The sequence below is a fragment of the Myotis davidii genome, unplaced genomic scaffold, assembly GCF_000327345.1.
Source record: "Myotis davidii unplaced genomic scaffold, ASM32734v1 scaffold478, whole genome shotgun sequence".
NCBI classification, from domain to species: Eukaryota; Metazoa; Chordata; class Mammalia; order Chiroptera; family Vespertilionidae; genus Myotis; species Myotis davidii.
Window position 1 is genome coordinate 3,797,840 of NW_006289570.1, and position 17,023 is coordinate 3,814,862.

The 17,023-nt window shown below is 48.6% G+C and overlaps 1 protein-coding gene across 2 annotated transcripts in view; it reads right to left on the minus strand.

The window, feature by feature from the left end:
* The window catches only part of THOC5 (THO complex 5), a 23,504-nt gene extending 7,347 nt beyond the window's left edge, over positions 1-16,157 (minus strand). Inside the window, exons 1-15 of one of the 2 annotated variants that reach the window (XM_015562880.1) lie at positions 16,008-16,157; positions 15,221-15,364; positions 14,002-14,115; positions 13,755-13,852; positions 12,529-12,675; positions 11,058-11,172; positions 9,583-9,715; positions 8,896-8,928; positions 6,389-6,466; positions 5,451-5,491; positions 5,108-5,207; positions 4,519-4,627; positions 2,044-2,145; positions 1,384-1,480; positions 837-951 (exon numbers count right to left, since the gene is read on the minus strand). In XM_015562880.1, the coding sequence (XP_015418366.1) occupies positions 837-951; positions 1,384-1,480; positions 2,044-2,145; positions 4,519-4,627; positions 5,108-5,207; positions 5,451-5,491; positions 6,389-6,466; positions 8,896-8,928; positions 9,583-9,715; positions 11,058-11,172; positions 12,529-12,675; positions 13,755-13,852; positions 14,002-14,115; positions 15,221-15,364; positions 16,008-16,103 (1,522 nt within the window). In that variant the 5' untranslated portion in view covers positions 16,104-16,157. The remainder of the gene's footprint in view (positions 1-836; positions 952-1,383; positions 1,481-2,043; positions 2,146-4,518; positions 4,628-5,107; positions 5,208-5,450; positions 5,492-6,388; positions 6,467-8,895; positions 8,929-9,582; positions 9,716-11,057; positions 11,173-12,528; positions 12,676-13,754; positions 13,853-14,001; positions 14,116-15,220; positions 15,365-16,007) is intronic. The other variant, XM_006762061.2, reaches the window with a different exon arrangement.
* Between the last annotated feature and the right edge of the window lie 866 nt (positions 16,158-17,023).

Here is a 17,023-nt window from a genome sequence, read left to right on the forward strand (position 1 = left end):
CCTGCTGGCATTTCAATAAGCAAATATGCCAACACAGTAAACGCTGCCCAGGATGACAATCATCCAACCTTGAGACGAAACAAATGCAGCAATGCTGATGGAGAAAGGCCTGACGGACGAGCAATGCTGCCCTGGAGAGACCAGGGTCCACGTGGAGAGCAAGACCAAACCAGAGGGGCAGGGTCTCCTGATGGTCTGGAAACCCAATGTCTTTCCTGACAGCCCTCTTGCATCAGAAAGATTTTAACCCTCACTATCTTGCAAGTGCCTTGTACGCAGTAAGCCCCTGACAAGTATTTACTGAATGAGTAAATGAAAAGAAGCCCCATATGGCCACCACTGTGGTCAATGGCTCAGCAGAATCACCTGGGAGCTTATGAAAGAGGGGTTCAGTCTTACCCTGGAGGGTGTTAGATCAGTAGGTCTCAGGGAGGGATGAGGAGTGGATCCCTGTACAGCTGTGTTCAAAGAAGCTGAAGGTGGGCTCCATGAATCATGACCTGGACTCCCACTAAATATCTGTAGGATGCACACCGAAGTCGGACATCTGCTAACTTAGGATGAGCTGTTCCTGACCAACTTGTGCCACCAGAAGGCTCCGGGCCTCCTCTGTGAGCCCGAACAGCCCTGATGACCCTGGGGGAGCTCAGATCTGTGCTTGGATGGCCTGCAGCTCTCTCCAGCCGCCCTGCCAACACCGCAGCTCAGCAAGAGCCCGAAATCCAGCCCTCTTTCATTTATTGTCAGGATTCCAGACATCTGAATGAAGAGCTAGGTTGTTTTTGTCCCTGTGTTGAATGAATGGCTCTCAAGCCACAGCCCCAACGCCAGCTTACCCAGGGACGCGAACTGTTTGTGGAGGGCCAGGCGGGACTGCACTCTGGTCTTTAGCAGTTTCATGGTGGTCTCCATGTGGCTGGAGCTCAGCGAGTGGTCAGCGATCACTGTGGGCTGTGGATGACAGCAAGGGGCACACCTGAGTGCTCGTCCCTTCCTCCAGGCACCGCCTCTCTCTGAGGCCCTGCCTGCCTGTGGCAGCCGAGCTCACCCATGCCCTGAGGTGGGCACCTGATGGGGAAAGGCAGGGTTTACCTGCTGTGACAGGCCAGACGCTGCCCTTCAGTTGTGCTGCACCCAGAGCAAGGACCCAAGTTACTTTGATCTAGAGGGTTTCTAGACTCAGGGAGAAGGCAAAGGTACCTAAACACTTGTAGGCCTTGGGCATTTTAGTGTGCTGGGTGGAGGGAGGATAGAGCATATGCTTAAGGGAACGCAGTCTGCTAGTGTGAAGCCCCCGGAAGCCCCCAGAAGCCTTTCTGGAGTCTGTGTGGGCAGAGAGGAGGTAGAGCTCTGCAGCTAAGGAGATGGGGTCAGTGTACACACCTGGGGCTGCTCTTTAGGGAAGTGGAGGCCGCCCAGCTTCTGTACCCACAAGTAGGGGTGTCCTAAATCAAGCACGTAGTCTCTCAGAGTCAGGATGCTGCATAAAAGAGTAAAATAATTTTATAAGTCCTTTCTGCAATGGTCCCAGGATATAGTCTTCCTCCCAATCACCCCAAACAGGTCGGCCCCGCAGGCCCAGCCATGCTTACAGCCAGGCTACCACAGTGCCTCTTGGCTTCAGCGGTTCCCTATTGTAGATTTCATCTCTCCCATGTTCACTTTTCTCTTTTCCCCCGACAGTCCTCAACTAATCAGCAAATCTCAATAAAAAAGCAGTGCACACAATCGTTCTCTTGACCAGTTTACCAATTCATAAAATAGTTTAAAATGTTTTTAATCCTCAGAGAATTAAAATGGTCAACATTTTTATTGTCATGTGTTTTTATCATGTTCCCCACCCACCCATCCATGACGGCCGTTTGCCTCATAAGCAAACGTGTTCCTGTGTTCCCTTCTCTCAACAGAGCGTTCTCCCCTGCCCCACGGTCTCCCTACCCCCCGAGAGGCTCTGGCCCGACCAGGTCTCCTGCATTAAGCTTGAGCCACCAGAGAAACTCAGAAGCAGAGAAGATGAGAAAGGAGGAAATACTGCTGACTCACCCCACTTTATCAAACTGGTACTGATTGGCTGGATTCGGCGTTTTCTTTCCATGATCCCCAGGATACAAACAGCTCAGGACTGAGTCAGGAGACAGCAAGTCACTGGAAAGGGAGCAGACTGCAGTGAGAATGCGGCCCAACACCTTGTCTCGAGGCAGACTTGGACACTTGGGGGTGGTCATGTCACTTCGCATTGATGATCAACGCCACCGTTTATGGAATGCTTCCTGTGAGTCAGACGCTTTATACACCTGAGGTCATTGGATCTTCATAACCCTATGAGGTACAGAGTATTATCATTTCCATTTTATAGAGGAGAAACTCAAGGCTTTGAAAGATATGGCTTGTCCAAAATCATGCTGCTAGTAAGTGCTGGAGCTGAGATTTGCACTAAGAAAAGGTAGTAGTACTGCCCTAGCTGGTGTGCTCAGTGGATAGAGCATAAGCCTGTGGACTGAAGGATCCCAGGTTTGATTCCAGTCAAGGGCACATGCCCGGGTTGCAGGCTCAATCCCCAGTAGGGGGCATGCAGGAGGCAGCTGATCAATGGTTCTCTCTCATCTTTGATGTTTCTGTCGCTCTCTCCCTCTTCCTTCCTCTCTGAAGTCAATAACAATATATATTTTTTAAAAAGTCAGTAGTACTCTTACCCACCAAAAAACAACAAAAAATCCCTATCCATCTGGCCACTGTGGCTCAATGATTGAGTGTCAATCCAGGAACCAGGAGGTCGCTGGTTTGATTCTCAGTCATCAGGGCACATGCCTGAGTTTCGGGGTCCATCCCCAGTAGGGGGCATGCAGGAGGCAGCTGATCGATGAGGTCTTTTCTCATCAATGTTTCCATCTCTCTATCCCTCTTCTTTCCCCTCCCTCTAAAAACAATAAGAAAACAAACAAACAAAAAACCCCTATCCCTTCAGTTATATGGTGATCAGGGCCTTACCTAAGGGGAGCAAAGCCCCATGACACTGGAAATAGAAATAATCATAATTTTTATAGAAGCAGAAAAATACCTTTCTACCCCAGAAAGGAAGTGTGCAACTTTGGTGCTGTGTCTATCACACTTTGACAAAATTTCACGCTACTCACAAGAAAATGCCCCCTTTGTATTCGAAGAAAAAGACATTATCGCCTGCACTGGAGACAGGTGGCCCAGTGCTATAAGCAGAAAGACAGTGACACCACTGCCACCCAACTGGAATGGCTAGGGCACAGCCCGTAATTAAGTGTGACAAGCAGAGAAGAGAATTGGGGGGGAGCATAATAATAGAGTAATCTGATCACAAAGGACAACAGGGCCCACTATTTCCCTCAATCAGTATAGAGGTCTCCATTTTTTCAGGAATAGCATCAGGAGAAACTCAGGCAGAAGAACTAATCCTGCTGCCCTGAGCCCCAAAATGACTTCGGGACTTAATACTGCGGCACTGGCAGCTTTTGACTGCTCTGTTCTCCGTCTCTCCCAGAATCTCTCTGTCTCCACTATCACCCAGCAAGGCTCTGCCCCTTTCACTGCCTCACATGGAAAATGGGCAAGAAAATAAATAGGAATTGCTAGTCCTTGGCCAATATTTAAGGGTTTCTAATTGACAAATCTTGATGGAAGAATCAATTTTTTTTTAAGTTTTTATTGATTTTAGAGAGAGAGGAAGGGAGAGGGAGAGGGAGAGAGAATCATCGATTGGCTGCCTCCTGCATGCCCCCTACTGGGGATCGAGTCTGCAACCTGGGCATGTGCCCTGACTAGGAATCGACTATGTGACCTCTTGGTTCAGCGTCTATGCTCAACTACGGAGCCACGCTGGCTGGGGAGAAGAATAAAATCTCCCTGACAAAACTTACGTCTGTAATATATGTCTCAAGACGTCTGACTTTGGTAAAAACAACGACATGAAAGGGGAAGCTATAGTCATAAAAATACAACATCGAAACAAAAAGCTATTCAATTAGTCAAATCTGCCGAAACCGGTTTGGCTCAGTGGATGGAGCGACGGCCTGCGGACTGAAGGGTCCCAGGTTCGATTCCGGTCAAAAACCCTGCAGGGCCCACCACAGTCCTCCTCCCACTTCCCAGGTTAAGGACGATCTGGGATTGAGCTGAGTGTAAAGTGAAAATCCCAGCACCTTGTGATAGAAAAGGAAAAGCTGTCAACCTGATAATGTGCCAAATCGCATTTCATGCTCTTCCAACACTGGCTGTAAAAGCTGTTCCTCTGCCCCACCGCCTCGATTTGCAGAATGCCGCAGTCACTTTTATCATCTGCTGTGTAGCAGTGCGTCACTAAGTCAAGTCGGTGAGTGCTTTCTAAATACCAGTGACGTGCCAGGACTTCCAGGCCGGTGGACATGATGACAGAATTTAAAGTAGGCACGAACCTCTCGGAGCCAGAGGAGAGAGAAACTGAGAGCAGCCCGCACCACGGCGCTCGTCACAGCCCCAGCCCTTGTCCCCCTCCGCCACGCCTGCTCCTACCCTGCACTGATGGGGGTGATCAGCTCCGTGGCAGTTGTCACTCTGGCTTTTACTGTCATGATGTTGAGGTTCATGAGATAGTAGAACGTCAGGTGAAGCACACTGTCATCTGGATGGGGAGGGAGAGAAAAGGATGCACGAGTGAAACATGAGAGCTGAGTTATTAGTTTTACAGAAACGGACGTCCATGAGGCTTTAAGATATTTTACTGTGAAAACAAAAACCCGATGGCAATTTAAGGTTGAGAGAGAAAAAAAAAGGAGAGCGTCTACAAATTCCTTGTTACTTCTCCCCCCAAAAGGTGGATCTCCATTTCCCTCCCCTTGAGTGTGGGCTGGACTTACAGACCCTGCCTCTGACCAAGACAGTATGAAAGGGAGTGATCAAGTGATCACCAAGTGGATCCGAGTTTACATCACCAGGAATAAGACACAATGATACCATGTACCCCTGACAATGAAGATCACCAGAGAAATATGAAATCAGAATCTGTTCTAGGGCAAAGAGGCCCTGGCTTGCAGGGTCCTGTGCCCCTACAGCTGGCGGAACTCCTAAGTGCTATGGGACCCCCAGAACAAGGGAGCTAGACCTTTGCACTTCAGGTCCAGCATGACGGACAGCGGGTGCCTCTTCAGCATCTCCTTGCGTTTGTCATCCAACTGAACTCCCAGTGTGGGTCGCCGGCGTTTCTGGACAAAGGAAAGAATGGACCTGATGAGCACTGGTCGTACACAATCTCTCCCTGCCTTCTCTCTACCGGCCAGGGCCTCAGCACTGCTGCCTGGGACCTGATGCTTCAGCTATTCAGTGGCCAGGCTCCCAGCAGCCCTTTCCTTCAAACCTTTCTTCTGCTTCTAGGAAGGATGGCACTTGCCAACTAGCAGGCCCCGGTGCAGCTGCTTGGCACGCCCACAAGAGGGAACAGCTCTCACCGTGGTCTGCTCCTCCTCGGCATCCGAGTCGCTCTCGTCATCTGCAGACACAGAGAGAAGGCGTAGAGTGGAGGGGGCTCCTGATGCTCCCAAAAGCACCTCAACCCAGGGCGGAAAGGGGCCCAGACTCTCTGTCATTTATTAATGCTTCTTTTAGGATAAATTAATTTGCTGCTTCATATTCAGTATAGAAAACATGATGATGCAAGCAAACAAAGAAAAATGGCCCTGACTGGTTTGGCTCAGTGGATAGAGCACTGGCCTGCGGACTGAAGGGTCCCAAGTTTAATTCTGGTCAAGGGCATGTACCTTGGGTGCGGGCACATCCCCAGTAGGGAGTGTGCAGGAGGCAGCCAATCGATGTTTCTCTCTCATCGTTGTTTCTAACTCTCTATCCCTCTCCCTTCCTCTCTGTAAAAAATCAATAAAATATATTAAAAACAAAACAAAACGAAGAAAAATGACCTGTAATCACACCACCCATCTTTTAGAGTTTTTTTTACACGTTTTTTGATGTTCTCCTATGCCCCTCCACTGGTAGTGGTGGTGGTGGTAGCAATAATAGTAATAAAGTAACAATAATAGCAGCTCATATAATTTGAGTGGTTGCTATGTGCGCCCAGGATGATGCTAAAGGCTTTTGCATGCATAACCTTGTTTAATTCACATAATTCTACATGAGGTGTTACTATCCTGTTTGGACAGGTGACTAAACGGAGGCTCAAAGGTTAAAGTGCTTCCCCGGAAAGTGAGCTAGTGAGTGCAGGGCTGAAATCCACAGTCAGGCTTTCCCTGTCCCCCACTGAACACAGTCAGGTTCCCTGTTAAACAAAATCAGTACAGCTAACTTCCAAAGGGCCAGCACTGCCCTCAGCTGGTGACTTGGTGTCCCCGGAGCCAGCTACAGAAGACGGGGGAGGATCTGACCAGCACATTACCTTGGGATTCCTCGTGAGGCTTAAACAGGGCCTTGGCTTCATCCACACTGCCTTCGATCGCCACAGACAGTGTTTTATCTGGGAGCAAGAAGAAGCTTTGTATGACAGCCGCCGAGGGCAGGAGCTCAGCCGCACGGGCAGGCCAGCTCCGGGACTGCATCTCTTCTGCCTGTGTCACAGCTCCTTACTGACTGGGGTGGGAGGACAAAAGCCCTTTCTCCAGATGAAGAGAAACAGGTAGGAAACTTAAGTATTTTTGCATCATTTACCGAGAACAAAGAACCCAAAGTGTAGATTCCTGGACAAGTATGACCTGAGACTAGTGGTGAACACCTCCAGTTTCAGGCTTATACGAAGGTTCAGAAACCGCAACCTCGGGCCTAAAGCCACATGGTCCTCTCCTGCCAAATGCCTTAAAGGTTCTCACGCAGAAACCGTAACTGTCACATCCCAGAAATAAGGGCTTTCACCCGACTAAGTGTTCACTCTCTCTGCCACACTGCACCAAGCACCCAGCTGGCACTGTGGCATCTAACTGGGAGGCAGGAGGACAGTGGGCAGAAACCTGGACCCTGCAGTCTAGTCCTAGACCTGAGTCACAGTTCCAATTCCCAAACCTGTGACCTGGAAAGTTATGTCACAGCACTGAGCCCCCGGTTCTGCATTTATGAAATCAGAATGTGACTAATGAGAGCTGGCCAGTCAGATGGTGAGGTGATGTTTATAATGAATGAGCAGATGCTTATAATTATAAAATTAATTTTTAAAAAATTATAATCTTCTGGCTGGCACCATTTTGGGGCTCAGCCCTTCTGGTTTTCCAGATGACCTAGTTTACAGCCTCCTGTGTTCCTCCTTCACCAACCCTAACAATAATGTCTTTGCTTTGTTCAAGGTCACAGCCCTACTCATTCTCAGGAAATACCAACTCTAGACACCATCACCACCTCCTTCCCTGCCCGAGCCACATCGCCCCTCTGACAGTGAGCGAGCATCTCTTGGCTCTTTAGAAAACATCACCCCCTTCAGCAGAAAGCACCTACAGAGGAGACCCTGAACCCCTTTCGCTGAAGTCATTCAGAGCCAAGATCCTTGAGGGGGGATATTGCAGGCAGTTAGACAGACGTGAGCAGAGCAAGGACAATGGCCGGGTACTGGTGGTCACCAGAGTGGCAAGCCCCAGGTGCCTGCACCAGGCAATCAATTATGGGGGGCGGGGGGGGGCTCATCTCCAGAGTGACCTTTCCTTCCTTAGTATATCGAAGGTCATGTGGTTTGGACCCCCAGACCTTTCCCCGCTAGAAATAACATCTAGGCCTCAGTTGTATTTCAGCTCCAGGCCCAGAAAAGCGACAAAAACCAGCCGCTGAACAATGACCCCCTACTCCGGTGCCAGCCAATCAATCAGTGGAGACCACCACCTGAAAGGGTAGGCCCGGAAAACTGCTGAATATTCTGTTAAGGTCTTCCCCTAGGACCTCCCCTAAAATCTCCAGCTTTATAACCCTTCGGAGGAAGACCCAATGAGCTCTCCTCCACGGAGAAGGCCCATGCCTTTCCCATCTCCTTTCCTCGCCCTCCTCCTTCCCCGCCCCAGGCACATTACCATGACCTTCCTCACTCCCAGGCTCAAGGGCTCTTCCTTTAACTCTATAAACTGTGTCCTAAGCTCAAATCTTCTAGGAATTACTTCTGCCTCTGTGATTTACCAAATAAATGTTCTCTTACAAAAATAAACAAATAATACAATAAAAATTATCATCTTCCTGACTGGTGTGGTTCAGTTGCTTGGAGCGTCATCCCTTATACCAAAAGGCTGCAGATTCTATTCCAGGTCAGGGCACATACCCAGGTTGTGGGTTCGATCCCTGGCCTGGTGTGTATGGGAGGCAACTGATTCATGTTTCTCTCTCCCTCCCTTTCTCTCCAAAATCAACAAAAACATTTTAAAAAATTTCCATCTTCACAACAACCCTATAGGAGTAACACTATTATTATACTTTTTTACATTTACAGATGAGAAAATGAAGGCTTATAGAAGTTTGATACAACAGCCAGGAAAAAAATAAGCTAGGTCTATTTGACTTGAACTTGGCATCTCAAGAACCATGCACCAGACCCGTCATCTTCCTGAGTGATGCATGGTCTTGCCTTTGTGGAGCCCCGTGGGTCTAGGGCTGGAGGTCAGACAGACCACCTCCCGTCCTGCTCCATTCAAAAGAATATACAGATCACAGACAGTCACAAGCAGCCTGAAATGATTTGTCCAATCGTGCTAAGGAGGGATGGCAAACTTCCCCCAAGTGGCAGGTCACTGGGATAATATTCCCAGGTAGCCGACCACTACTCTCTCTAACAAACCTGCATGACCCATCACACCTTACCCCAAATAAGCTGGCTGCCCCCATCGACCACTGGCAAACTTTTGAGTAACTTAGTCCTGAAATTCTACAGTAAAATGAGAATGGAAATAGGTTGAGGTTTAAACAGAAAAGAAAATTACTCACCCTGTCTAGGGGGCTGGGAGGATTTCATATGAGCTGATGATGGAAACAACGGGGGAGGACAACGGGGAGGGAGGACAGGGAGGGAGAGGACCAGAAGGACCCAGAAGACATAAGAAGAGAGACAGTGATGTGGTGAAGGAGAGGCATGCCTGGTGGGGGTGGGGAAGAAAGCTTTAGGTGCTGGGTGAAAGCGGCAATAGAGCAAGAGGCAGGGTCTCCAAAACGTCTCAAAACCCTGGAGGAGTAAAGGGCTGCCTTTAAGCTTATCATGAGGACACATTCCCTCACTGGGCAATTCACCGTAATGACATGCAGCCCGTTTGGGGCATGGAAAAGCCTAGGAGAGCTGGCTGGGACCTGTGTTCAGTTTCTGAAGCTCAGCAAGAGGTGCCGATCCGCCTGCCAAACGTGCTTTGGGCTGCCCGGGCACTGCCCTCAACAGCCGACCAGCCAGGCTCATCAAAGAGTCAAAGCCATCCATTTTGAAACGCCCATCGGTTTAGTCCAGCCGCAGGCCCGCTAGTCAAAGCAGCCATGCTGGGTGTGCACAGGGCAGGCAGCACCGGTCACCTGAGGGCGTCTGACCAAGGCCTAGAGCTTTCCTCAGCAGGCAGTGCTTCCAAATGACCCCGTCAGCCACAGCTGCTGCTCCCACGGCCCCTCTTCGGCACCAGGCCCCGTACTTACCACAGGCCTGCCCATACGCAGTGGCCTGGACAAAGAGGACATAGAGGGGAGGCGGCAGGTGTCTGGCCGTCTCATATTGTTTGTGAGCCTGGTCAAAAGGCATGAACAGGTACTCTTGCACCGGGAGGGAAGCCTGCAAGCGTTGATGAGGATGAGGAGCCATTAGAACTTTCTCATAGTGCTGAAGGAAATTTCCGTAAATCAGTACAGTCACTTTACAAACCTAAATATTTGCAGGCATATTTTTTAACAGGAAAAATTAAGTATCGCCCACTCTCTTAGTTTCCATTTTTGTTCTGTCCCATTATCCCATTATAAAGCGTTCCTGGGAATATATCTGTTAATAATTCTAATTCTATGCCTAGTGTGGAAGGGAGGAAATGTAGACTTGCCAAACCCCAGAAAAGGGAATTAGTAATTTCTCTAGGGTCCTTTTGCCAAGTTCCTTCATATTAACCATTTACCCTGCTTCATAAAACTGTAAGGGCTTAGCCCAACTCTGGCTTCACAAAGCAAACAAAATCAGGCACCTACATAGACAGACACTACAGTTTACAGGTGAAGTGGGGACTTTTCGTCCTAGGGTACTGATGGCTTTCAAATATGAGTCATGTTTTCACAGTGCGTAAATCTACTAAAAATCTTCCCCTGAGGTACAATCAGGGGGCTCTAACAAAAATCCACAGCACACTTAGGCACCTACAGACTTCGGGGGCTGGTTAAGACCATGTAGGGGGTAAACTAAAGAGTTTGCAAAAGTGGGCCTGGTCGGTGCGGCTCAGTTGGTTGGTCAAAGCGTGCACCGAAAGGTGGCCAGTTCAATTCTGGTGAGGGGTGCAGGAGGCAGCTGATCAATGTTTCTCTCTTACATTGATGTTTTTATGTTTTTCTCTCTCTCCTTCTCCCTTCCTCTCTCTCTAAAAAATCAATAAAAAAAAAATCTATATATTTTTTAAAAACGTGTTTTACTGGGATAAGGCTTTGGGATAACCCTGGCCAGTGGTTGGAGTGTTGGCCTATGCACCCAAGGGTCTTGTGTCCGATTCCGAGTCAGGACACGTACCTGGGTTAGATCCCTGGCACCAGTTGGGAAGAATATGGGAGGCAACCAATCGATGTATCTCTTTCACATTGATGTTTCTCTCTCTCCCCCTCTCTCTCTTTCTCCTCTTCCCTCCCTTCAACTCTCTCTAAAAATCCATGGAGAATACATCCTCGGGTGAGGATGAACAAACAAACAAACAAAAGGAAAGCATCCCAAGTTAACTGTGTATATGTCCCTGAGTCCACCTGGCCAGCTTTTCTTCTACCCAGGACCATCCTCGAACTGTACCCTAACTCAGGTTAGGGTGACACACCTGGCAAAAGCCAAAGGCAGACATAGCTGCTGACGGCTCGAGTCAGCAGGGTCTCCCTGGTTCTTCGGTGGAGGCAAAGCAGAGGCTGATGGGGTGAGGGTAGGGGAAGGCCCTCACCTGCATGATGCTGTTCAGGCGAGGCTGGAGGCTGCTCAGGTATTCCTTCTTCACTTCAATCTCCTTAAGGATCTTCTCCTTGTTGGAGAGGGACTCGCGGTACTTCTCCGCCAACCTGTGGGGAAAGGACAGAGCACTGTCCCTAGATGCTCTCCAGGGATATTCACTGTCAGAATCCCCCTAGTAAAAGCAGCTGGGATGAACCAATGTTTCCCTAGCACGTACTATATGCCTGGCACTTTGAAGAACTCTTTACAAGCATTACATCTTTATAAAAACCCTGTTAGAGCCAGCTGGTGTGGTTCAGCGGTTGAGCGTTGACCTATGAACCAGGAGGTCATGGTTCAATTCCCAGTCAGGACACATGCCCGGGTTTCGGGCTTGATCCCCAGCAGGGGGCATGCAGCCGATCAATGATTCTCATCATTCATGTTTCTATCTCTCTCCCTTTCCCTTCCTCTCTGAAAATCAGTAAAAATATATTTAAAAAAATGAAAAAACAAAAGCCTTGCGTCTGTTGAAAACAAGCAAACAAAAAAACAAGAACAACAACCCTGGAAGACAGGGTCTTTTCTTATCCCCGAAGGAGGACGTGAAGGCTCAGGGAGGTAGATAACTTGCCCAAGGTCATCCAGGAAAGAGCAAGCACGGACCTAGGCTTTGAATCCATGCCTGTCTGGCCCCAGAGACTGTCCATAACCTCTAGGGAATACCCCCGTGTCATCTGCTCCATTTCTTGCCTCTAGACGCCAGACCCAAACTTGCACAAACATGTGGACCTAACAGCTACAGGACCCAAATGAGGCCACAGAGTGGCTTGAGTGGGGCCGGGCGGGGCAGGATTCCAGGCCAGTGCCACAGGAATACAACACTCACAGTTCAGCCTGTGCCGGGAGCACAGGGGGGTGACAGGCCCATGTGCTAAAAATTGACACCAATCCCTAAGAATCAGACTTAGTGCTTATTAAATTCATAACATGGACCAAAGGCACAGAATACATTCAATAATCGAAAAAGGCCAGGGATAAAAACAGCTGCTTCTCCAAAGAAAAACGGTCCAATCCAATCAGGGAACGATTATGTGAGCTACAATTTGTCTATACATGAAATATCGTACAACCTTCTAAAATAACGTTTGCAGAGCTTTATAAACCACAGGGGAAAAGGACAAAATCAAAATCAGATTTATGGTACAAAAGGTATTTAGGTCTCAGGTGTCAAAATTTTAAAAGAAAGATTACTCCAACTTTCCGTCAACAGCCTTAAGCAATTCCAACCCCACTCATGGTGCAGTTGGCCAATTCTGAACTATTGGGTGTGAATTCATCACAAAATGGGGTTTGGTCTTAGAGACCATTCTGCCGGCTGCACAGAGCTTTGCTGTCTGATTGTGGATCATAACAAAGTGCTATCCCCGCGGTTAAAGGGCCGTGTCTGCACAGGTTCACAAGGTCAGGAAGCGGAAAGCCACCTTTTCCGCTGCTCCAACTCCCAGTCCAGACGTGCAAGGGTTTGCTGGTGAGGGTCTCCCGTGGTGATCTCAGCCTTGCTGATATCTGGAGGAGCCTCCTGATAAAACTCCTCTACACTGACCAGGTCAATTTCTTCATGCTTTGACCTACAGACAAAAACAAATGTCAAGCTGCCGTTGTTAGGAACCCAAACTGTGGCTTAAGCAGGCCCCCAGTTCCTCCCCATGTACACCCACTTAGCCCAGGTCTGTAGCTATGCAGGGACACGCCTCACTCCAGGGCCACTGGCTCTCCATGGGCCTAGTTCCACTGCATTTTGGGTTTATCAGCTTTCATCTGAGCAATGGTTACAGGCTGGGGCAACGCGTTCTTTTCGCCTTTGTTTTCATACCTGGAGTGAGGGTGTATTTCCTCCACATACCCTTCCCCTCCAGTAACAATCTTATCTAAACAGTACAAAGTCAAAACCAGGAACGTGGCAATGGTACCATACTACTCAGACCTGATGTGGATTTCACCTCTATTAGTATTTAAGTATTACTATGTGATGAATTTGTGGAGCAGATAAAGATTCCTCAAAAATCATCATCGTTATTATTAAAAATAAACTAGACCCAATGTCTAATGTGCCCACTCACCCCAAGTTTATTACAAATAACACCTTTCATTTGGCACAAATGGGTCTGACCAAGCAAGAGTATGCTCCCTTCTCTTCTACTCCTTCCTCCCTTCTCATCTCTCACCTTGGATTTGCCAAGAGGCATTATTACATTTTAGAAAGAACACTGCAAATTCTCATTTGTTCACCAAAGGCAGCTAAGCAGCAAGAAATCCCGGTTTGCAAAAATGAACTGCTGGAACTTTAGAGATGAAAACTGGGCCAAAAGGATAAAAGGACATGACTGCAGGTGAGCTGCTCCCAAGAAGGCTGCTCAGAAATCAAACTGGTAATGAACGCAAAGGCCCCTACTAGGGAGAGACAACTGCTCTGACCAGGTGCAGAGCTCAAAACTCAGAATGGTCAGACAGGCTTCGGAGTTTCTTTGCGCAGAAACTATTGCCTCCAACCTTCCCACTCAAAGTCATCTATTCACCCTTCTCCCAGGTCTTACGGTCTCCACAATCATCTGATTTCTTTTTGAAGAGACCAGCTCACACAGAGCTATGCGGGAAAAGGCAGTTACTAACAGACCCTCTGGCCAAAGCCCTGGCCTCCAAAACTCACTTGAACTCCAGACATTTAGTGATCTCCTTCTGCAGGTGCATCACCTCGTACAGCAGGTTCTGGAGCTGCAGGTGATACGCGTCCACTTTCTGCTTGGCCTGCCAGGAGGACAAGGTCAGAGGTGAGGGGGCAAGTCGGGGTGCGGCGGGGCAGAGCAGCGTGGCAGCCAACTCAGAAAAAGGGGTAAAGGGCACTGAGAAGGGGATGGGGAGGAGGGAGGAGAAGGGCTAAACCTCTCAACTCCTACCTCATGGGTCTGATCTCGTCCTTTCTTCAACCTGATGTGGGCTAATCGGTTAAGCTTCTTTAGAGTCATGAAATGAACACAGCTCAGGATCCTGCGATCTTCAATCTCAGCTGCCTGCGGGCAAAGAAAAGCTGGTAACACCGCAAGAACGGGCACGGCTTGCTTCCTTCGGCTCCAAAATAAGATCATGGGAGGAGGCAGAATCATGAGAAGTCAGAGAGAAATGAAAGAATGACTGTACAAGGGAAGGGCGTGAGGTTCTCAGGGCAAAAAGCCGTTTCTGGTTGGACCGAAGTTAACAGGAATTGAATAGGGAGCAAGTGCAGCCAACGCACAAAAAATCTGTCCTTACATGTTGCACACAAGAGATCCAAAATCTTGCCATACAATTTTACCTCTGTAAACAGCATTTCAGAATAATTTAAATGAAAATAGAAGAATTATCGCTGTAAAATTTGACTCTCTTTAAGAGATAAGATATAATAATTTTAACAATTTTGGCCAGTGTAAGCACATGAGATTTCTGGAAAAATATGGGTTGTTTTGTTTTGAACTTAGTCATCTTGTTTGTAGTCACACTGTTTAGTTTCTCTGCCTAAAAGCCTGGTTTATTCATTTAGTAGTAGTAATTTAATTTTTGTTCTGATTTCCTTATACATATCCACCCTTATAACAGCAAGGGTATTTACATGTCATTTCTCAACACCTAGCAAAATACTTAGCCCTTAACCCTGGCTGGTTTGGCTCAGTGGATAGAGCATAGGCCTGCGGACCAAGGAGTCCCGGGTTCGATTCCAGTCAAGGACACATGCCTGGAGTTGTGGGCTCGATCCCCAGTGGGGGGCATGCAGGAGGCAGCCAATCGATGATTCTCTCTCTTCATTGATGTTTCTATGTCTCTCCCTCTCTGAAATCAATAAAAATACATATTTTTTTAAAAAAAATACTTAGCACTTAATACACATTTGGATAAACTATCAAATTATAGTTATGGAAAAAATTCATTACCCTGTATTTTGTCATTACTGTCATTTGTGAGTGGACGATGATGAGAAGTTCCAATAGGTTAATAGACAGGTCCCTAGAGCGCCCAGGCCCCAACGACCTATTCACGGCTAGGACAGGAGGCCAAGGTCATGGTGGGCTCGCTCTGGTAAGTGCGAAACAGGTGCATCCGTGCGGACCCACCAGGTTCCTATCTGCCTAGTCCGCTCCTTACCGCATCCTTGCCTCCCCTGCTCTTCAGGTCCTGGATCTCGGCCATGAGCCGCTGCAACTCCTGGCACGTGTACTTGTACAGCTCATAGTCTCTTCCAGGGTCCCGCAGGTCCACCTCAGCCTCCTCACTGTAGTATTTGCCTTCCTGTGGAGGCAAGGATACAGGCCTTGAGTAGGGAGTAAGTCTCCCAGTCAGGACCAGGGGCATGGGCTGAGATCAATCGCAATGAAACCCCAAAGCAGGTCTCTAAAGGATCTGGTCCTCAAATCAAACGTTTTTCTTCTTTTCAAAATGGAAAAGAACTCCTCTCTTCTGATTATAAAGGAATGCATGCTTAGTGACAGATTCAGTAAGGAAGGCGGAGTATCAAAAACAAAATAAAAATAAATAATAAAAAAAGGGGTGGTGGTGGTAAGAGATCCACCAAACGACTTGCATGCACGCTTATAAGCATAACCAACGGACACACAAGTAGGGGGGCAAAGGCATGTGCTGGGGTGGCGGGAGCAGCTGGGGAGAGGTCCATGGGGAGAAAAGGAGACATATGTAATACTTTCAACAATAAAGAATTTAAATTTTTTTTAAAAAGGCTTCTTGGTTCTTGGGATGCTGCAGCTACAACGGATGGGGAACTCAGGCTCTGGGGAGCCAAGTGAATTCTGGCACCTGGTTAAACAGAGGCTACGTGGAAGGTTGTCCCTGTGACCCTCAGCTCTGCAAACCCACAGCCAGGTGCCCGGCAACAAGCTGTACTCCCTCAGCAGCCCAGCCGCCCGGTGCACCCCACCTGCTCGGGGTCAGAACGATTCCGCTTCCCTTCCACTGGAGCCCCATCACTTCGGATCACTTTGGGCTTCCGCTTCTTGCTCGACTCTGATGACATGGCTGTTTGGTGAGGTCAGGAAGAAACAGCAGAGACCTGTTAAGAGGAGAAAGCTTTTGGATTTTCCTGGATCAGAAAACTTAAGTCTAACGAGCAGTTGTGGTCATTCACACCCTCGGTAACTCAAGAAAAGACTCAACCCTTCAGCCCTAGCGGGGTCGCTCTGCTGGTTGGAGCATCATCCCATACACCAAAAGGCTGTGGGTTCGGGTCCTGGTCGGTGTGTGTATGGGAGGCAACTGATGGATGTTTCTCTCTCTCGCCCCCTTCCTCTCTCAAAGCATATTCTTGGGTGAGGATTTGTTTTTTTTCAGGTGAGGATTTAAAAGAAAAAGAGACAACCCTCCCAAGCTGCAATTAAATCCTCTGTAAAAGGAGGGCGAGGGGTCATCCCTTGGCCTGTCCGAAATAAACTCATCTTCCTCCCCTCCACACCACTGACCAAGCACCTCAGCCCGGCCAATAGCACATCCCTGATACTACTGCCTCATCACCGTGAGCTGGTCCTCGACCTAAGCACTCTGTGGGTAATGTTCTCATTTGCTCTTTATACAAACCTTTCAGATAAGAACAAGCACGTTTTATAGATGAGAACACGGAGCATCAGAAAGCGGAATGACTTGCCCCGGTCGACACAGCTGGGATGTCCCATCAGTGCTCTTAACACCATTATCGTGCTGCCTCCTCTTGCCACCACCTCATCTGGGGATGCCGTCAACTCCCTGGTAACCCTCAACATTTAAGAGAGCAAAGCCTAGCCCTGGCCGGTGTAGCTCAGTGGATAGAGTGTCAACCTGCGGACTGACGGGTCCTGGGTTCGATTCCTGGTCAGGGCCGAGGCCCAGGTTGCAGGCTCGATCCCCAGTAGGGGGCGTGCAGGAGGCAGCCGATCCATGATTCCCTCTCATCATTGATGTTTC